General features: G+C 47.8%; 1 protein-coding gene across 2 annotated transcripts; it reads left to right on the top strand.

Annotated features, from left to right (window-relative positions):
* The first annotated feature begins 6,964 nt into the window (after positions 1-6,964).
* Positions 6,965-21,598, top strand: IL2RB (interleukin 2 receptor subunit beta). Of its 2 annotated transcripts, none has more exons than XM_075753077.1 (10): positions 6,965-7,047; positions 8,330-8,427; positions 8,764-8,890; positions 10,435-10,540; positions 11,706-11,814; positions 12,808-12,956; positions 13,377-13,548; positions 15,375-15,471; positions 17,299-17,383; positions 18,698-21,598. In XM_075753077.1, exons 2-10 carry the CDS (start codon positions 8,346-8,348, stop codon positions 19,523-19,525), a joined length of 1,755 nt encoding a protein of 584 aa, XP_075609192.1. In that variant the 5' UTR covers positions 6,965-7,047; positions 8,330-8,345; the 3' UTR covers positions 19,526-21,598. The 2 variants fall into 2 exon arrangements, with proteins under 2 accessions (XP_075609192.1, XP_075609197.1); XM_075753082.1 differs by lacking the exon at positions 6,965-7,047 and adding an exon at positions 7,068-7,490.
* The last annotated feature ends 487 nt before the right edge of the window (positions 21,599-22,085 follow it).

A 22,085-nucleotide genomic window follows, 5' to 3' on the forward strand; every position in this document is an offset into this window, starting at 1 on the left:
CATGAGCAGCGATGTTAGAGGGGAAAATGGGGGCGGGGGGGGAGGCTGAACCTGGGAAACCATAGAGCAGGGAAAAAATTGCGTCTCCTGACTGAGCCCAGGGGAGAGACAGGAGTGCAATTCCTGAGCACCGAGCTGTGGGGGACAGGCAGCCGCATCCAAACAAGTCATTTCTGCTCAGGCATTTTAGTGACATGAAAGATAATAATTGCCATAGTCAGAAATCAGTAACCCCCGGAAGGGCTTAAGGGGGAGAAAGGGGTTCGCCTTTGGATAAGCATGACATCCTCAAGCATATTTTAAAACAAAATCAACAATCTAATTAACTCCCTTTCTAGAAACTGGTCAGGCACAGAGATGAAGAAAATGGAGAAGGAGCAAGGAGAGCTCTGAACAGAGTGGGGGTGGTTGTTGTAATGATTTTTGGCTCTAGAGAAGGAAGGGAAATGTGATTACATTGGGAGCAAGCCTGGCTAATCAAAGCACCCAAGGGTTTATTCCCAAGAATCTCCTTGCAGTGTCATGTCTTGCCTTCAAGCAATTTTGAATGTACAATAAATCTCTGAATTCTTTTCAATTTATTAGGTCTGGAAGCCATCATTGCTTCCTATCAGGCTTGTCAAGCATTTGCACACAAGCCCCTCTAACTAAATAGAGATGTAACACATTGGCAGGCTGCAAAACAGAGTGGGGCTTTATCTTTCCAAGACCGCCCAGGTAACAACATAATAATTTCCCTCAAGGACAAGAGCACACTGGTGCTGAATAGCAAATCGGCCAGCGTTCAGCTTATTATCTTGCTCCGGTGCAGATTTGGTGTAGAGCTGGTCTCTGAATCCAATGCTGCCCTCCTGTAGATCATATAACTTTCACAGGCTTTCCCTCTTCAATACAGGTCTGTGAGCAAGTTCAGTAGGCACTCTGCCCATGCATCTTCAGCATTCAATGCCAGGGGAACCCTCAGGGACTTGCATAGGCACGTTTTAATACTAGAAGTCAATGATGTCCCAACAGACCTGGGCAGCGCACATCTGCGTGTGATGCAGGATCTGGTGCCTGGTCTGCAAATCTCAGTTCTTGAAGAAGACGGGAAGTTGTCCTTTATGCCCCTTTCTCTGCTGTGGAAATTGAGATGCAGAGAGGATGTGAGAGCTGTACAAATACGTTGATAGTCCCATGGGTACACCACCTTCCTTCCAGTTCACACTGTTGAGTTTTCCATTGCAGGTGTGCCAGGCTAAGACCATCTGCATACGGAGACGCCACGATTCAGCTGACAGAGACCACTTGCCACGCTGGTTTGGCTCAAATCTGTGCTGTGCCTAACACATTATGTCCACAGGCTCAGACAAGGGCATAGGTACCAGCCTTTCTTCATGTTGCTAAGCCCACAGTACTGAGGAACACAGAGTGCCAGGCCCAAGGTGAGAGACCTGGTCTTCAATGAATGTCTCTGGGGAGGGCCTCCGGGTCTGAGCAACCCTTGTGGCACCACAAACACCCATCAGGGATACAGGCATCCATACCTAGGAGCTCTCTTATGCCTTGAGTCTGCTGTGTGGGCTCCAGCCCTTCAGACCAAAGTCCTGACAGTGTCTAGTTCTACCCAAACATAACAAGGAGCCAGGGCTTAAGTTCTGAATGGGGGCATCTCGTGACTGTCCCGTGAACTCACGCTCATGAGTTCATAGCGATGTGTTCACAGCCAGGCAGGCTAAGAGTGAAACTGCTTGAAAGTAGCATGCTTCCCCTCCCACCCTTGTTTCCCCACTTCTCTGGGCCTGTGACCATCACTGGCAGGGAGTGAAAGTGAACACCTCCTCCATCACCTCCCACCTGTGGCCCCAGGCTTGCCATGGGTGAGAGTGCCTGCAAATGCCTCAGCTTCCTACCACTTTTATCCATGTTCTGCCAAAGCCTGCAGGGCTAGGGAATCCCTACTTTTGAAGATTTTGTGTATTTCTGTGTATATTTGATGTCTTCTGCTTTTATCAGGCTGATCTATCAGGACACTCTGTGGGATGGAAGTTGGAGGGGAAGAAATGAAGGAATATCATCTGCTGTGTAGGTGGGCTTAGTGTTTGCTGCCCAGCATGGTTAACCCATTGTGGTACCTGATCCCAGAACTTAAACTCCATTGCTTAAATGCCTCTCCACTTAAACACAGTGATGGAGATTAACCTGAAGGCAGCGTTTAGCCTATAGCAGCAATATCCCTAGGGATGATGGAGCAGGAGGGAAAAGAACAGCTTGACTCTTTAATGTTGGCACAAGGTTGCCATTTTGATACAAAGCAAAGCCTCTTTTAGACGGGTAATGTGAATAAATTCAATAAAGAGTGCACTGATACACTAAACAGTGGTTCCCCATGGGGCCATTTTAACAGACTTTTTTCAGAGTAGAACCGCAATTTAAGGGGAAAATAACGGCAGATGTAGAACAACGTCGTCGTTTTGAGAAGCGTACATATACGAATGGCAGGAAATTCAATGTAAAGGTTATAGTTAAAACAACATTATTTGGAAAGTACCAAAAATAACCTACAGAACATCTAGAGATCTTCACAGTATATCCTGTCAGGAAGCGAACTCTGGTGGCCATCAGGGCATCTCTGCCCTCATCCCTTCTCCTCCTGCTGGCTCTGCACCCTTCCCACTGCTCCACTCCAGAGCGCCATGGGGACAGGACACCGAGTTGGATCTATTGAGACCACCACTGAGCTGGGTGGTTTGTAAACTGCAGGCCAGGCATCCTGCTTACCCTGGGACTCCAGTCCCAGCAAAGGGAAGGGATGTGCCTAGGCTAACAGCAGCTAATGAGCTGATAAATCGTGGGATAATTCGACATCACACAATACTTTTCCCTGTCTCGCTTCACTCTCTCTGTCCTCCTGTTCACCTCTGCCGTTCTGCGGAGACTCTCAGTGGATGCACAACTGAAAATGAGAAGTTTCAGCAGCGCTGCTCTTCTCTAATGAAAACAGAGTTGGGGGACGGGGGGGGGGACGGGGGGCAGGGGGGAAGGGGACGGGGGGAGGTACGGGGTGGGGAAGATGAGCCTGCGCATAAGCACCTGCCCCAGCCTTGAGGATTTTCAAAACTTACATTGCTTCTGAAACACAGATCTGGCCCAAACAACACATTTAACCAAACCTCCAACACCACACTTTTACCTGCTGCTTTAACACTGAACAACAACGCTGACTAGTGAGTTCACCCGTCTCAGTCACCATTATGGGGACAGGAAGGTAATCACAAGAACACCTCGCGTGTGTCGCTGACAAGGTGGTTTTGTTTGGCTTCTCACATTACAAATGGCACCATTCCTAACAATGTCAGTGTAAAGGAGATAAAAAGGGCCAAATTCTCAGTAGCACAACATCCTTGGCAATCAGGTCTGAAAACTGTGCTGACAGCAAGTGTATTTATCTGTATCAGATGGAGCCTGGACACAGTCATGGTATTATGCCTGTGTAGGAAACCCTTTTTTACTTACATCACATAGTTGTTGTTTCAGTACATTTTAAACTATTTCCAATCGAAATGCTGAGGCAGTCTGTCTCCACATATCGGTGTTTGGCTGTCTGTTAGCTGGTCATTCCCCCTCCCTCCACAATTTTGGAAAAATCAGTAAATTCCAGTCACACTTGACAAAGAGGTATATCCCTTACTACTGTTAAGTAAAGGTGGCTGCATAGAGGAGAACTGGCTCTGTTAGGACCCTCATTGGGAAAGTCTTCAATGTGACATCAGCCCTTACCAGATATCAAAAAATCTGCATGAGAATCTATTGTAAAGACCCAGATCTAGAAAAAACAGTTTCCAGTTAATTGACTGACCAGATAAATCCTTGTTTTCAACTTTAGGAGCCACTCATCTTCTCTAGGGACTAACTACATGGTAAGTTTTCCTCTCCCACTATTTCAGGTGCCACAGTGCACAACCAACCGCATCTGATTCTTACACATTAAAAAAAAAAAAAAGGGAAAAAAAAAAAAAGAAAAAAAAAGAGGGAATCAGTGGCTTGGGTTTTTTTCCTTGATAAGCTGAACAACAAATGGGTGCTTTGTGCTCTCACTTTCCGGAAGTGGTCTCTGGTTTGAAGGAAGGCACAGATTTCTCAGTCTGAAGGACAAATGGGAAAAACGATGGTTAACGTGAATACTGCATTGCAGCTGCAGAGCTGGTGATACCAAGAAGTTACTCACAGAGCACTTCATTGCTTCAGCTGAAGACTTCTATGCCAGAGTAAACTGTATTCATTTTAAGAGTTCCTGGGAAAGGCGGGCTGTGCCCTGATGATACATACCATTACAGCTCCAACCTGGTGGGACCCTCCAAGGTGCAACTATCACAGTCAGTGATTATCGGAGCAGGAGAGCACGCAGCCCATCCTCTTCTCTACTCCTCTTCCACAGAGAGAGGCTGGCTGGTCAGATTGCCCAGCTGCACTCACAAAAGGTGGCCATAACAGGAGTCTTCAGATGACTAGCAAGACCATCCAAATGACACCTCTCAGACTCCTGGCCCATGTCATGTGTGGTGAGGAAAGAGATGTTGCACTCCAGACTGCTGGCTAAGTGTGCTTGATGCTGGAGTGGAGTTTGAACTGCAATGTTTTGAGAGCAGCCAAGCAGAGAAGGACTTGGGGGTACTGGTGGATGAAAAGCTGGACATGACCCGGCAACGTGCGCTCACAGCCCAGAAAGCCAGCCATATCCTGGGCTGTGTCAAAAGAAGTGTGGCCAGCACGTCAAGGGAGGTGATTCTGCCCCTCTACTCCACTCTGGTGAGACCTCAACTGGAGTACTGTGTCCAGCTCTGGAGTCCTCAGCACAGGAAAGACATGGACCTGATGGAGTGGGTCCAGAGGAGGGCCACAAAAATGATCTGATGGCTGGAGCACCTCTCCTTTGAGGAAAGGCTGGGAGAGTTGGAGTTGTTCAACCTGGAGAACAGAAGACTTCAGGGACACCTTATTGTGGCCTTTCGATACTTAAAGGGGGCTTATAAGAAAGATGAGGACAGAATTTTTAGCAGCGCCTGTTGTGATAGGACAAGGGGTAATTGTTTTAAACTAAAAGAGGGTAGATTCAGACTAGGTATAAGGAAGAAATTTTTTACAATGAGGCTGGTGAAACACTGGAACAGGCTGCCCAGAGAGGTGGCAGATGGCCCATCCCTGGAAACATTCAAGGCCAGGTTAGATGGGGCTCTCAGTAACCTGATCTAGTTAAAGATGTACCTGCTCATTGCAGGGGGCGTTGGACTGGACGACCTTTAAAGGTCCCTTCCAACCCAAACTATTCTATGATTCTCCCAGAAATGGCCATGAGGATCCACTACTGCAACCTCCTCAAAATGGCTCTGCCCATGCCTTCAAATCACTGTTTTGCTCCAACAGTCTTTCTTTTCGAAGTCTAATATCTTTTGAGATCCAGTCTCTAGGCTGGGCTGCCTGTGACTAAAAACTCATCCTCCTCCCACACCCTTTTTCTACTACCTGAAACCAAGATCCCTTTGTTGTTAAAGGAGGCCCCATTCTCCAGGTTTATATAGTCCTCAAAAAGGAACTGCCTGGAGACTTGAGATTAGCCTCTGGCAACCTTTGGTCAGCAAAACCTGCTTGCTGGACCAGAGCTTGGGCCTTGAGCTGCTCTAGGAGAGAAAGGTGAGGAGCGCAGAGTGTGGTGACCACTGCGTGTCTAAAAGGAGATTCTCATCATCTGGCCCCACACCAGCAGCCATCTTCGTGCAGCCCAGACCAGACAGGAAACATGATGTGCTTCACTTCAGAGAATTATATTTGTGTATGGAAAAAGAGGTGTGCGGGGACACGTATGCATGTGCATGCCTATCTGTGAACTGGGCAACCATTGGGCTGTGGATTTGTGTTTGTGCGTCTCTCTTGGCTTGTGAGGTGAGCGCAATGTGTGCTGGGGGAGACATCTGCCTGTGGCGAATGGATCTTCTAAACTAAACGCGCCCCACAGGGCCTGTGAGGTGTTATCCATCTGTGAAGGTGAGGGCATATGAAGCTTTGGAAGAAGGTAGACATTTTTTGCATCCTTTTCTGGACAAGCCATGGCGAACAGGCACTGCAGCTGCTGCAGGGCAGTGTTGCCTGTCTGGCCTAGCTGCGAGGCTCAGGTCGGAGGAGGTGATTCTTCCTTGTCTGGAGTGAGTGAGGTGCATGGCTGGGTAAGGAGGCCACGTGATGGGTGTTCCTGCGGTGTCACACCATCTGCAAGTGTGAGGGTTGTGCCTCAAGCTTGCTCACACTCAGCACTGCCCTGGTTCCACTCCTGCTCTGACCCAGGATAGATCCTCTGAAACTGGGGCACTGGTGGGGAGGCTGGTTTCGTTCTGGTGTTGCTTAGGTCAATGACTCGAGTTATTTTTCACAAAGTGGTCCATGGTATTTCTACCGCAGATCAACTCCTATGCCCGGTTTCAAATTGATCTGTGCACGTGTGCAGACCCTGAGAGTGATATGAGTGGTCTTTCTGGGTATCTGCAAGAGGAAGCTATGAGTCTCTTGCTAGTGTCCCAAAAGGACACTCTTTTGCTTCCCAGCAATAGTTACAAACTGGTCCCAGTATATCTGATCACTGCAAGCTAACACCTGATCCCTCCACCCTTGTTTCTGCACCTATTGCTTTACCAGCAGGAAGTAGGACGTGGTTTGGGGCTTTTTATTCTCGGCCTCGCTAGCCTTTTCGATACTTCAGGGCCTCGTCTCAGTCTGACAAGGCAAGCAAGCGGCAGCTTCCTGTGCTAAGGTGAGAGGGAGAAGACAGACCACGCACATACAAGAAGAACAGCTCCACAGCAGAATTGCTGGGCTAGAGGCATCTCTCTCACTCCAGCAGCATTGACTGGCAGCTGGACATGCATTGAGCTAGGATATCTGCCTCCATCCCTCTCCCCTTCCCCCCCTCCCCACTCCCCTCACAGTTTGACGTCCAGCACCTGCTTCCAGCCGACCCCGAGACCCAGTCCCCAGGGACTCCCTTCGTCTGGACCACCGGGTGCCTGGAGCTGGAAGGTAAAGGGGGTGATGCCAGCTCTCTCCCACGTGGGGATGGCTGATCTAAAAAGTGTCTTGGAAGGAGTTTCGGTCTGACAAACTGAATCTCACCGTTGGGGAGGGCTGAGCACGTATTTATCTCTCTGTCTCTCCACAGACCTCTCAAATCATACACCACATCTCACAACCACGCCGCCTGCTCTCTTTCTCTCTCTTTCTCTCCCCTTTGTCTGTGAATGTGTTGTCGTCATGTTTTTCTTCCTCTGAACCTAATCTTTTATCACAACGGGAATCGATATTATGCCTCATGCCAGCCCTTTATAAACCGTCTCTTCCCGCTCTCTTGGCAGTCCCAGCAGGGTCCGGCAGGACTGTCTTGTTTTGCGCAGCCCTGCCTGGGCTCCAGGCTTGCTGAGAGGTGACGGTGGTCTCTTCTCCTGTGGGCAGAGACAGACCTTGAGGTATGGGTGTCCAGGTGGATGGGGAGAGTGGGAGGCTTGGATAAGAAGCCCATAAGCCTGGTGTGTCTAATATGGAGCATGGCTGTACAGGCTTTGTAAGACAAGGAGTCTCCCTGGGTGCCACAGGTGGATGAGGGGTGCTGCAGAGTTTCCTAATTACAAAGCCCAAATTTTCTGCTACACCTAAAAGTATGGCTCCTTCCAAGGTAGCACAGGGTCTACTTCACAAGGATGGTGCATGGCTAGTGTGTGACTGTGTAATATTTTGTGATATGGTAAAGCCTTGACTTTCCAGAACTTGGTAAACTCCTTCTTCTCCCTGATTTCCTCCCCTGTCCCAAACAAGCCATTCAAAATCTATCTCCTAAGTCATTAGCTCTGTAACTAATTTTTGTCAGTTGCAGCCAGAGACCCCTCTTACTCAGCAAGCACCTAGTTATTTCAGCCGTACGACTTACCAAAAAAAGAAGCTCTTCAAAACGCAAGCCGTGTGCAACTAAGGCAGGATTCTCTACCTGAGTCAGCAAGCAGCCTGAAACAACACATGCGGACTGCTGTGCACTCAGACACATTTCCAGAAGGCATTACTCCTGCAAAAACCTATCTGTGTTGCAGTGCAAACGGTTTCAGTGCTGAGCAAAGCACTCAAGACAGGAAAATGATGAGGTGCTGAGGGAAAAGCACAGACTCTGGAGTAGAAAGGGTATGAGTTTCTGAGCCTGGAAGATCAGCACTGGCTTTGAGTCCTGCCCTGGGACGGTGGATGCCTCCTGTGAGATGACATCTTCCTAATTTGCATTGCTGAGCTATGTTGGGGGGGGGCGTCTTCTGTCTTTCAGTGTGTCACCAGTACAGATGAAGCCCTCTTTGCTGCTTCTGTGTCACCTCTGGCTGTTCAGCCTCATGCCTCTCTCACAGGCATCAGACTCAGCACAAGGTAAGAAGTGATTCCCTTCACCTCTGCCAGCTGGGCAAGCGGCGGGGGGGGGGGGGGGGTGTCAGTCGGAGCAGTGTATTCGCCACGGTGTGTTGCTGTGCAGTGCTTGTGTTGTCACATAGAGCCAGAGGAGTTTGCAGTAGTTAAAGGTCCCTTATGAGCACATCAGCCTCCAAGGACGGAGCAGTGGCTCTGCCTTTTTTACTTGGAGACAGTTATCCAGCAGAGGAGTTAGTCTGTATTTTTGGATGGGGCAGAATTGTTCAGGGTGATGGTTGATGCCCAACATCATTGCTAATTCAGTCACGCTGCTGTCCATCTCTTCTCTGCTGGCAGGTGCCTCCAGCCTAACTTGTTGGTATGACTCACGGGCAGCTCTCTTCTGCGACTGGAACCCAAGCAGGGACCTGGTTGAAGCACCATGCCAGCTGGAGATTATATCGAAGTTAGCTTTTTGTGACAGGTGGGTGACTGGAGAGGCTGAGGAAAGCCAATGCTTTGAATGAAAAGTGTCCTGGAAAGTTTGCCACTTTACAAAAATGTAAGTTCCTCCTCCCCAGACCAGGTGTAGTGGAGTCACAGAGCTGCAGAGCCTAGGGGCTTTGTCTTGAACTGTGTCTCTAATCCTGTGTGGGCTGAGATGCTGGACACTGCTCAGTGTTTGTTATCTGACGGTCCCAAGCTGTCTAGCACAGCCCATCTTCCAGTTCCATACTATGTCTGTGTTTCATTTTCAAAAAAATCCCTCTTCCTTGGTAGCCACCCTCTGGACTGAAAGGCATTTTCAATGGAAAAGGAGGATGTATAGAGATGAGGGCAGAGGAGAGTGGAATTAAAGTTACATAGGGGCCATTTGCCCATTTTCCAGGATGAACTGGGATGTGGCACCCTGAGTGCATAAATGAAGGAAAATATTGTTCCCCTTGTCTCCCCTGGCCCTTTCATCTCTCTCATTTCATGATGTTTTCCTCTCCCACACATCTCCCAACAGAGGGGTAGGTGTGTGGACAGTACTGCAGTGAGGGCTGGCTGAGTCTCTGTGGTCTCCAAGTATGACATCTCCAGCCAAGAGATTTACCAGCTTACCCCAGGGCTGGGGTAAGGAGAGGCTCAGTGTGATTCTGGCAGTGGGTGGGTTGCTCATGACTCTCATAGAGACACCTCCAACAGGGTGAGATTGGCAAATATATTCTGGGGCTTGGTGCACGGACCTAGAAAGCCAAAACATTTATGTTGCTCCATGTGTATGAACCACAGAGGCTGGAGCTGGAATTTGGGCTGGATTTGGAACTGTGCCATTGCTTGATCAGGGCTCTAGGACTCCACTTTTTCCCAGAATCAGCAAGTCCCAGGCTTGATCTGACCTTACGACTGGAGCAGCCTGATACCCCCTCAGCTGCCACCCCATGGATGCTCTCTTACCCTGTAACCTCCTGTGCTATAGCTCAGCTTGGGCTGTCCATCCACACTTGTAAGAGCACTAGAGAGGTCATGGTATTGCGCTGCCAAGCGTGAGGTATGGTCCTGGCTGACTGGGATGTGACCTGGTTCAGAAGATGGATTTCCCTTGGTATCTGAGATGCTACAGCACCATCAGTGGCTTGAAGAAGACCTGTAAACCCTAGACGGGCTGAAACAGGTACCTGTCTTCCAGGGCCATGTTGGCACAGTTGTGGGCAGCAGGTGTGTTTAGGCTCTGCTTGCCCTCTGTTATCAGCAGGAAGCAGAGAAGGTAGCAAGAGGGTTTTGTGAAGACTTGGAAACTGGAAACCTACTGTTATCTTTAGCTTGAAATAACTGGGATGCATTGAGTCTACAAGTGCCAACACATAAAATTTGTCTGAGTGATGCAGTGGGGAGAGAAAGTGGGATTACATCCTTGCTGTAACCTGTTCAGCAATATGGTAGGATGCAAAGTGCCTTGAAAGGCCTTTAGCGTTACATAAAGTTTGACAAAATACAAACCAGCCTCCCCAGCTCACTGGAGTTGTCTTGCTTAAAACTCAGGTTATTTTCCTTACCTGAAAAATTCAAGGAACACTGTGAATTACCCAAGGCAGAACACATGACAGGACTGAGGAGATGCATCAAAACCTTCAGCAAAAACAGTAATGTGAGTACTTCATGTGGGATGTCCTGGCTAGCAACAAAGTAGAAAGGATTTGTATGTGGATTTGGGGTGTATAAACAGTGTGACACCCAAGAGCGGTATAAAAGGCTCAAACCTAATCCTTGACTCCAGTTCTGAGATTGGGCTTGTTGTTGCTGATAATGCATCACCCTTGTGGGTTCCCCTGGTTTCATTGTGAGCTGGGCCATGCTGTCCTGACGCATGCAGAAGAGGTGCAAGACAGACAGATCACATGCAGTGTCCCACGTCTCAGTTACCTGGGTTTGGTCCTAATCCCTTCCTCTGAGGAGGGATGGACATCACCACCAGCTTTGAGGTCATCTCCCGACCTCATTTTCCTTGAAGAGGTCAGTACCATTTTCCAGATCATTAACTACTTTGAAGCCTGGTTAGATGTGTCAAATGCAAGATGCAACAGCAACACATCACTGGAGCTAATGGTGATGCAAATCCTCTAGCTATTATTCTTTATTTAAATCAGTCTTTTTTTAGACTCATTATGTACTTCCTTGTCATATCCAGAATTACTGTAGCCCTTGTGTTTTCAGAAGAAAACACACCCAAATATGAGCTAATTCTCCTTATTGATAAAGTCACAATCAGTTCAAATGGGAGACAAGCTTTCTCACATTTGCACATCATGTGCAAAGACAAATTGTAGGGTTGGTAAACAGCTCCAAAACCTTTTCTTTCTAATCAAGCTAATTTCCCTGTTGCTTATTTAATACTGTATGATGTATCTGGACCTTTAGTATCATTGCATTTCAAGAGTAATATTTAATACTAATGTCATCTCAATCTTACCAATGAACACAAAACGTTTTAGTAAAAATATTTTTCTCAATAAATGTGACTCATAGAAAGTAACCTTTTTCCTGCTTAGTCTGCACATGCAGCAATCCTAGCAAACTAGTATATCACAGTTATTTTGCGCCCTTCTCGCTAATGAACAAAAAATAAATTCCAACCACATCAAATATAAATCTTTGGTTCCTCACTCGCTACTGAGGCTTATGCCTTTCAGCCACAAATACTGTCCATATTTATTGTTGAGTATTCCTAAACCTCTTATGCGTAAGCAATGCTTAGAAATATGAATGTTTATTGATGAGGGTTCCGTGTCACTAATGGTAAATTTTCCTTGCAGACTCAATGCTTCACCACTGCAGACCGCCTTACCATGTCTGTCCATTGCCAGATTGGAGAGAATAGGTCTATACCTGTGCGAATAGAAGATTTCAGTCCACTTGCAAATAGTGAGTACTCATCTGTCTTGCAGTCTCTGAAGTTTCCCCATGAAGTGATAGCTAATTTCTCTTCCCCATCCACCCCATGCAACACCCATAGCTGATATAGACTTGTGTCTTTTCCCTGTCCCGCGCTACAACTAGCACAGATGAACCATGTTGACTCCTGCCACTTGCATCTCTAACATGCAGCGTTATGCCAGCCGCTTCCTGTCCTGTCCTGTATCTGGGACAATGTTGAATGAGAGTGTTTTAAACCAGGAGTTCTGGCTTCAAACAGGCAATGACAGCTCAGCTGACCTCCTGAAAAATGTGTGCTGCAAGAAGGAGGGAAAGTCTTGCTGCTCTTCCCGTGCCCCTCTTACTAGATATGTGCTTCCACCCTCCTTTAAGCCAGCTATGGCATGCATCAGTATTTGCTGAAAGGATTCAGCTCACTAATCCAGCAGAAAATCATCTGGTTGGGTCTTTTTTTTTGCTGGATGTGTGAATGTACCTGACTCAAGGAGAGGTCCAATATTGCTGCATGGTCCAGGAAGGCATGGCTGGAGTCAGGGAATAGGAAGGATCAGCCCAGACAGTCTGTGTAACTCCATCCTCTGTGGCGGTAGCTCTCTGAAAGAGCAGCTGGGAAGCAGCTGTCACCCCAACCATGTTCCATTCCTGTCTGTACAATTGTCTTGTGGATCAGATCACCCCTACAAGACAGGATGCATGGCTGTGTGGGAGTGAGTGCACTGACTGCAGGGGCCACTCTCGCAGGCTCGCAGGAGGAGCTGCCTTTAATGTAGTCTAGAGACATCAGGCCTTTTGCCTTCATTGACAGTGAGGAAGAAGGAGGAACAGAGAAGGGGAACTCACTAACCCTCTCACGTGGCCGTGGCTGGCTGGAGTCTGTGAGCACAGCCAAGACACGAACCATGCTGCAATGGGGATTGCGGTGGAGCCCTGTTATGGACAGACAGTGTGGAGGTATCAGCCCTGCTCCTTCTCTCTTTCCAGTAAAGCTGAGGCCTCCGGGAAATCTTCAGCTGGTTAGCAAAACCGAAAACACCTACAACTTGACGTGGAGCCTGAATATTTCCTCTCACTATTTGGATGGGGAGCGGGAATATGAAGTGCGGTACCGAACCACGAGTCAGTCCTGGGAGGTGAGTACAGAGTGGGGCACTGGGACCTGTCACCATATGAATCCTGGTCTTCTTTATGTCACCCAGGACTTGCTCCTGGGCCTCCGCTCAGGATGAAAACAGTTTTGGTGCAGCTGGAGAGCAGATGACACCTCCCACCTTCTTATATGTGTCACCTGCGGCCAGTGTTTGGTGATGACATGAAGTCAGATAGGAATCCTATTTTACTTAATGCTGTCACAAAGAAATCCAGACAGCTCCAGGAGAGACCTGGAAGGAATGAAAAAAAGAAAAGCGAAGACAACTTGTACTCTAGGGTGAAAAACAGTGCACAAGGTGAAGGGATGTGAGACAGGTCCTCTCTGAGGGCCTTGGAAGAAATGGGTATATAAGGCTGTAAGCCACGGTGTTGATGATGCTCTAATTTTGCCTTGCTCCTAGGACGCCAAGAACTTCACCATTAGGCAGGACCAGATGTGGGTGGTGTTCCAGAGCCTCTCCCCCAACTTGAAATACGAGGCAGCTGTCCGTGCAAGGCCAAGTGCCTCAAGTACCTACAAAGGCGTGTGGAGCGACTGGAGCAAGACCATACTGTGGAGGACACATGCTGACCGTAAGGATCAGGGTCAGGCAGTCTGGCTTGGAGGGGAAAAAGGGGAGTCAGGGAAAATAAACTAGAAGGGCCAAGCAGGCTGAGAAGCTGGAGGAAGATGGATAGGGAGGATTGTGTTAATCAAAGAGCAATAGAAAGGTCAGAAATTATCTGTACCTCCTAATCTGTTAGGTCAGACTGGCTCAACAGGGCTTAAGGGCAAAGACCCCTTGACCCCAAAAGAACCACTCTGACTTACAGAAGACAGGAAAAATCCACAAGATGTAAATAAGGGACTGTTTCTACAGAGCAGCAAGGCCAGATGTCTGATCTGCAGAAGCAGTGCCCAGGACTGGCATTTTCCCAGGTGCTCCTGTGACCTAGGAACGTAAATCCAGCTTTCTAAAATGGCCCAGTTCACTGGACCCATTGATCTGTGAAATGCAATGAAACAGAGCACTCAGCTCTTGAACCAAAGGAGACCTGAGCCTAGGAAGCAAAGTCTCGCAAAGAATGAAAGAGACTTAGATGCATGTAAGTCCCTTCCAAAAAGGTCTGCTGAGACTTGCATCAGTCATTACCATGTACCGCAGCATGGAGGACAACTCCAGCCTTGAAAGATAATGCCCTGAGCAAGTCTCTTCGGTGAGTCATTGGCTGCGGTCTCCGTCATTTCTTTTCCAAAAAATAAGGAGATAGAGGTTATTCCTTCTCATGTCGCCCCCACTCTACCCCTGCTCAGCCCCTCCCTGTTGTGCCTGGTGCTGGCATAAACAGAAGAGCTATGTTTAGAAAGGGCACTGTGTTGCTGTGGCGATCAAATTTTGACAGTGTGTGATGTCAATGAATAGGATACAGCCGCAACCAGTTGTCATAGCAACCAAGACCCAAAGATAACCAGGGTACCAGAGGCAGAGGAGACAAAGTGATCTGAGTAGCATCTCAAGGACAGGCAAAGAAAGAATGTCCTAAAAATGTCTCCTCCTTATTTTATTTTTCTCTGCTCCCTCACAACTACTCCAGAGGACCTCTGCAGGCCCAGACCAAGGGGTGCTAGGGATGGAGGGACACGGGGGTGGCAGGCAGAGGAGATGATAGGCACCAGAATAGCAAGACCAAGCAAAAGTGCATGGGCCAGATGTGCGTGAAAGAGATTAAGAAAAGTTTGAGATAATGCCAGACAAGCCTGAGGAATGCTGACAGCACTGGCAATGTGGGAACTCAGTCTCTTTCTTCTAACCCTACAATCCAAGTACCAAAATCATTATGTGGTAGAAAGCTGTAACCTTCCTAGCCTCCCAAAGCTTTCCTACACCTCTCGAAAGAAAGAAGCCAGGCCCTTGACCTCTAACCTTCTCCATCCTTGGTCCTCCTGCCTTCTCAAAGACCCATGAACCCCATGACCCTGTCTCCCCCACAGACTGATAATGGTGTTTCAAGTGCCCAACCCCACGCTGATTTTAGGACTCCTTGCTTTCCTTTGCAACAAAACAGACAGATTGATGGACACTTCAACCAGTAGAATGTGGCACCTCATCTGTGGCAATCCCCAGCTGTGGTGGTGTTATGAACAGGGAGTTCAACCTGTTCAGCACAAATTATCTATGCATGCCAAGTAGACTCTGAAAACCATCTCAGCTCAGAGGCATCCTACACAACACAGTAGAACTCATTTATCTGACCTGTATATTATAATTTTTTATAATACAATGTTTTATATATTATATAAAATTATAATAAAGGCTCACTTTGATCAGCTTGAACAGCCATGGAAGGGATGCAGTTCCTACCTCCAGAATCCTGGCTAAATTTTCACAGCAAGTTCCTCGTTCTCTCTTATCTTGCAGAAACATCCCGTCCGGTCTTGCCAGCTCTTATAGTGAGCACTTGCATCTTTGTGATCATCGGGACTGCCTTTCTTATTAACTTACGGACCCTGAAATGGTAAATGAGAATCAAGTTTTCCTCTCTGTTCCTCTCCTGCATCTTATGCGTCTTCTCAAAAGCAGGATTATTTTTCACTTGGTATTACTCAGGATAGAGAGTGACTTAAAAACATGGTTTCTAGCTCAGCCTTTTGAGGCTGACATTTGTCTGGGGAGATATAACACCACCCAAGAAGATGTGGTTTCACCACCACCATCATGCTGTGCCGCTCTCCTGTGACCTGGTGCCATGCCCTGGCTGAATTCAAAACAGCTGCCTCAGCACTTCTGTTGCCCATGCGTTAGAGTGGTGTTACCTGGCAGGGATGCACCAAAATTGCCTCTTAAAAAGCAGGCCACTGGGTTGAGCACTCCCTCAGTAGAGAGGACCAAGCAAGCATAGGTGCCGCTACCTTCTCACTTAGTTAAACACGCTGGCAAGAGCTCAGGCAGGACATGGTGACGTTTGGTCTGTAGTCAAAATGAGGAGTACAATTCTTTCTCTCCCTGGTCTGTGCAGTCCTGAAGTGTCTCATCACATGCTGATAAACATCTACATGATGCTTTAAAGATCTCCTTGCCAGTGCTTCTACTCAGGCACTGCTTTTATTCAGGACTGAAAGTATCTCACGAGGTTACTCTGTGCAATAATACGGAGAGTGATGTGTCAGCATGGCAAGGTTAGAAATGGCCTCAGGTTTTCTCATCTCAGGACAGGGGCAGAGAAGCAGGATGCTGATATCTGTGGCACGGAGCAGGGAGAAATGTTCTCAGGGATGAGGCAGCAGAGGCTGGGATGGTTCCTCTGTAAGGAAAGAAGGAGATGCATATTGAAGGAAGATGGATACTGAGAAAGTCACTGGTCACTGTGTTTTACCTTGAGTCATAACAGAAGGCTGAGGAAGTGTTAGCTATATGGCATAGAGAGAGATAAAAAGTGCTCCTTTCTCCACAGAGTATAATTAACCTGGGGGAATTGGGTGGAGGATAATGCTGAGGTAAGATCCAAGGAAGGATTAGACATGCATGAATAAAAATAGCATCTGCAGTGATGTAAGGTAGTTTATATGCAAGACGTAGCAAATTCTGATGCTTCAGAGAGTACACTGATTTCTTCCAGAGGTCAGGAGTGTTTTTCCTCAGAGCATCCCACACCAAAGCTTCAGCAAAGAGCTGACAGGATCAGCAACCTCTCTGAGGAACTGAGGAGCAGATTAGATCACTTCATGCTGCCTCAGGATGAAAAACACACTGGATCCAGTAACGTAGAGGCTACTGGGCTGGCGCAAGGTGTGCTCAGATGGCTTGCATGGCCGGTGTGTCCTAGTTATACCACACAGTGTCCTGCTAACAGGACAGACAGACAGTTGTGGCACAGCTTTGCCAGCGATGGTCCCATTCAGACAATGTGGTCTTCTGAGTCATTGTGGTGGCAGCAAAGCAAAGAGAGGGCAACTCACAACAGCTAGAGCTTGGTAACTAGAGAGACTTACCCAGCTTGTCATCAGGATGGGGGGCTAAGGGGACAGGTGGCGAAGTTAAGGTGACCAACCAAGGTAGGGAAGAAGCCAGAGAACTGCTGGTTGTGCTTCCCTTGGGAAAAGGCTGAGGGGACTGTACTGTCCAATGCCAGGTTTAACTGCCTCATCCCTATACCTCTTATCCCTCAGCTACTGCATTTCAGGCCACTCAAAAGCATAGAGAGCCCTCAGACTTGTATTTTACCTCTCCTCCATGCCAGGGTAGTATGCATGAGCTGCGCTGCTCTCTCCTACCCCCACCACAGTGCCAGACTGGTCAGGATCAGGCCATGCTTCATTCCTCCTTCTCATTCTCTTTTCTCAAGGTTTAAGAAGATCCTGAAGATTCACATCCCAGACCCCGAGAAGTTCTTTCCTCCACTCGTTTCAGTTCATGGAGGTGACATTCAGGTATGGGACTGGGGATGGAGCCACGTGGTTATGAGGGAGAAATGAGAGAAAGAAGGGTCCAGCTGCACATGCCCGGGACAGACAGCTGGTTGCTGGACCTACATGTGCACACACAACACCAGCTGCTGGGTTGTCCACTCGAGTTTTATTTTCTGAATTTCTAAAACCTGACACTCGGCTGAGGCATCTCTAATTACAGAACCGAGAAATGACAAACCATGCAAACCTCAGCACAAGGGACCTGTGGGAGGGAGCTTGGCCTCTCAGATCCCCTTCCACCCCACTTCTGTCCCTCCTTGCCTGCCTTAGGCTGCCCAGCCCTTCCCCAGATTTCCTGCGGTGATCCCCTCCTCCTGGCTGTGAGCCTTTCCTCTGCTCCTAATGTGAATTGCCATCATGCTGGTTGGCACTTAGCTGTTTTCTGCATTCTTGTTCTCCTTCTCTTCTTTCTCCACCCCCACTTTCTCCCTTCCCCTAATTTCTCCTTGAGTATAGGCAGCTGCAAGGAGACACCGTTCTGTGCAGTATTAAAGGGAACATCAGATGCAAGACGTGGGAGGTGATCCCAAGGGACATCTCACTTTAAGAAGGGTGGAAACAAACTGCAGAGGGTCCAGAGGACAGCAAAGCTTTGGAAAAGCCTATGTGCAAAAAGCCTTAGAAAGCTTAAACTACAGGGGAGGAGTGCAGAGTAGGGGAATGGGGGTGTGCAGCAGGCACTGAAGACACTTTCTCAGTGCAGAAAGTAGAAAAATTGGCTTCACTGGCCATAAAGGCAATGAAGTTGGGTGTTATCAAAACATGTTTATTTTTAAGGGTAATGATGCACTGCAGGATGTCACTCCTGGTGAGTGTGGAAATCTAGGCACAGGGAGTCTGGAAGAGCACTTTAGACAAGAAATCTGCATAGGGCCACATAGATGTATCAGAAACTGGTTGAGCACCTAGGAATAGATTGCATGAGACACATCTCAGTGTGGCTTTTCATGTTTCTACCTTCACTTCATCTTATGGTCTTGCTTTTTTTTTTCTTCCCTTCATTTTAATCCTCCATCTTCTGTTCCCCCCCTCCAGAAATCTCAAAACATAGGCTTGCAAGATCTGCTTATGATTTCAAAGTGACAGAAATATATACTCTCTCTGAACATGAGGCATCATGACTGTGAATTTCCCTCCCCACCACCTCCAGCAACTCTTGCTCGGACAGAGAAAAGGTCACTTGATTGCTGTGGGTGCTCAGGAGAAGAAACCTTTGGTTCCTCACTGTTATACTTTGGATGTAACAGTCTCTCTCCTGTGTTTCTTCCCCATCAGAAATGGCTCTCCTCTCCATTCTCCACATCTTCCTACTGTGTGAACAGCACAACCCCAGAGATCTCCATGCTCGAGGTGATGCAGAAGAACGATCATGAATCCCAGTTTCTGCTTTCCAAGGGAACCCTGACTCCTGATCCTCCCTTAGAAACCAGTGGGCACTCTGTATCCAGCTGCTTCACCAACCAAGGCTACTTCTTCTTCCACCTTCCCAACTCCTTTGAGATCGAGCCCTGTCAGGTCTACTTCACCTATGAGCCTTTCACCCAGGAGGGCAGTGGCAATGAGGATGGCGAGTCCTACCATGCTCTCCCCTCCCCAGACCTCTGCACACTGGCAGAGGACATGCCCGTGTTGTCCCATAACTTCCTTCATTGTATCAAGGCGACCCGGGGCTTCCAAAATAGCTCCTTCATGGAAGAGACAGAAGGTGAAACCCAGCAGGCCATTGCTATTTCTGGGGCTCTCCAGTCAAGTGAAGGCACCTCACCAACACCAGTTCTGAAACAGGATGAGAAGGTGATGGACAAAGCAGCTTTACAACCTGCTGAGGCCCTGTGCCAGCTCAACACTGACTTTCCTGACCCACCACACCTGCATGACAGCAATACTATCGATGTAACGGAGGGGAGTGGGAAGGCAGGCACTGAGATTGACCCCTGTACACCAGCAGCATATGCTACCTCTTCTTTCTCTCAGCCTCCACCTCTAAGGCAAAGCCAGGAGGAGGATCCATGCAGAACAGCCTTCTCCAGCCAGGTCCCAAACACCGGTGCCTACCTTTCTCTGAGGGACCTCCAAAGCCAGTACAGCCATTGCTCTGTGTAGGATCTGCCTGAAGAAAATCCACAGGTGGGAAAGGCCTTCTCTGCAGGGAAGGTTAGATGGACAGTTTTTCTATTCAGGACATGAATGTGACTTCAGCATCAGCCCATTGGGACTGTTCTTTATTGAAGCTGGAGAACACAGTTACCCTAGAGGGCTGCAAAACCACAAAAGGGATAGGGTGGGCAAGGTGTAAATTCATGGATGGCTACATGGGCAGCACTAGTTCCCAAGGTAAAGTGTTAGTGAAACAGGCCACTAGAAATAAGAGGACATTTTGCATGGAGAACTGGGCTAGTGGACAGTAAAGCCACACATGGAGAATGATAAAGGCACATTAAAGCTGTTCAGTGGCTACACAGCAAATGGAGATGTAGAAGCTTGATTCTTAGGCATACAGGCCAACAAGGACTCACCTTCATAACTGAATCTGTTTCTCTGCTATTACTGGATTTGATGGCCTAGAATCCCCTTCCCACACTGACCAAGTGCCATTCTGAACCTCACCAGCCTGTTTTTTCCTTTCCAGTTCCCAGCAAGAGGCCGTGCCAGCACTTCCATGCCCCACATCTTGGTGTAACATAGCACTCAGCTTTGAGGCTGAGCAGGCACATGGTCTGTTTGCCTCATTCCAGCTGAAAAACCTCTAATGGGAGGGAGAAATACCTGAAGAGGTGGATATGAGATTTTGTACAAGGGACAGTAGCACTGCCAGTGAGTGCTGGGGCTGATAATGAAATGGATGAAGATATCTCCTCCTGACTGACCAAGGGTGTATTTTTTTTCTGTGATGTCCCCACTTCAGGTTTTAATCAAAGATGACATTCTGAGCTACTTGGCTCAGCTTTAGACTTGAGTCTCTAAGGTCAGCTCAGAGCCACAACTGTGTCAGCTGTGTAAGCAGTGCAGTGTAAAAAGAAATCCCCATTATTGGGTTAAAAATACTGGGGGAATCCCCCCCACGCCCCCTTCTTTCCCCCAGGTCTGATGATGGCAGTAAAAAGAACGCACACAATTTCCCATTCTTGCTGCATTATTTTTCATGAAATCGAAAGCCTCTCTACCCTGCTGGCAAAAGACAGTTATTTGACTACGATAAACTGATTGCAGAATAGTTCATCCCACATCCTGTATTAGTGGAAAACATTGCAACGTTGCTGCCCATTCCTTCCATTGCTCAAGGGAAACCATTGCCTAATTAGCGGCAAAGATATGGTGAATGAGCCCAGAAAACCAACCCACGAATCAGCACCTTTGCTGAAAAGAAAACCTCAATCCACTCACAAAGAATGGGGATAGCAAAAACTACCTTTTTTTTTTTTCTTTTTACTCTGCATTTGCTGATCTGAGTTGAGAAAAAGTAGCACACCACAGAAGAAAAGCGGCAAGGCAAAGGAAGATAAACTGTTCTGGTTACATCCATCCTTGCATTCAACATCTGTACTGTCTGTACGTTTTCTTGCTATATTTCTGGACTATTCAGGAGTGTGAAAATACCAGCCCTGTGCTAAAAATCTTTCTTCTAAGAGTTTTTCTATCAAAAAGGTCAAGGATACCAAACTTGTTGGTACTTCTGCCACCCCTGTGAGTATCACCCAGAACTAATTATTCCCTACGTCTGTCTGTACAAGCATCGAGCTTCCCCTTTGTCCTGGTCCCACACTGTTACCTGAGCTTGTCTAATGCAGTCTGAACGTTATTATGAGTCCCAGCTATGATTTCCACCAGCTTGGATTTCACCTCAAAAGAGCTGCTGAAAGGAGCCTGCAGGTGAGAGGGCTGGGGGAGCTGTATCCCTCCTTTCATCATCTTCTGCATCAAGACATGGACTGCTCCATTGTCTCCAGGAGACAGCAGGTGAAGAAGACCCCATAGCTTCCCAGATAAGGAAGCACAAGACTTGTCCAGCTGTTTGTTGTACTTTGAGAATCTTCCCAGATGGACTTCAAAGAAAGACACTGACTCCCTTGCCCCTGATGGGCAATTTTCTATATTACATGGGCCAAGGATCCTAGTTGTACCGATGTTTATCCTGTCCCAATGTAGATCTTCATAAGCTTTTCAATTATTCTTGCTGCTGAGTACGACAGGAAAAAATCACCTTCTTGTAAATAAAAGAAATATTAATGAATCTACAATGTTTTTCTGTCCTTTGGGGTGGAGGGAAAGCTTTTCTAAATATGCAACTAGGCAAAGCTTTGCTTGGACCTATATACCTTTAGTTGTCCTTCCTACTCCCTTCCCCAAGGGACTCAGCCACTGAAAACAGAAAGCAGAGTTGGAAGTGATCCTGCTGCAAGCCCCTGAGGACCATCCTGCTGGCTCAGTATTCCCCCCCCAACCCTTGTGAAAATGCTGACAGCTTTCAAGCTGGCAAGCTGTTAGTACTGCATTCGCAGGCACGCTGGGTGTGAATGTGTGACACACTGCGGCAGGAAGCGCTCAACATCAGATCTGGTGATAACTGGACCTTTCTTCCAGGAAGACAAGATCATGTCGTCTCATATGTGAGTAACCCAGGTTGTGACTACCAAAGGCATAACACTCTCAGTGATACGGGGCT

Source organism: Balearica regulorum, chromosome 1, assembly GCF_011004875.1.
Source record: "Balearica regulorum gibbericeps isolate bBalReg1 chromosome 1, bBalReg1.pri, whole genome shotgun sequence".
NCBI lineage: Eukaryota > Metazoa > Chordata > Aves > Gruiformes > Gruidae > Balearica > Balearica regulorum.

Excerpts from the sequence above, each read along its gene's own strand:
- IL2RB (XM_075753077.1), top strand. The coding sequence starts at position 8,346 with ATGAAGCCCTCTTTGCTGCTTCTGTGTCACCTCTGGCTGTTCAGCCTC. Across the intron at positions 8,891-10,434 it reads AAGTTAGCTTTTTGTGACAG|GTTATTTTCCTTACCTGAAA; the intron begins GTGGGTGACTGG and ends CTTAAAACTCAG. Across the intron at positions 12,957-13,376 it reads CCACGAGTCAGTCCTGGGAG|GACGCCAAGAACTTCACCAT; the intron begins GTGAGTACAGAG and ends CCTTGCTCCTAG.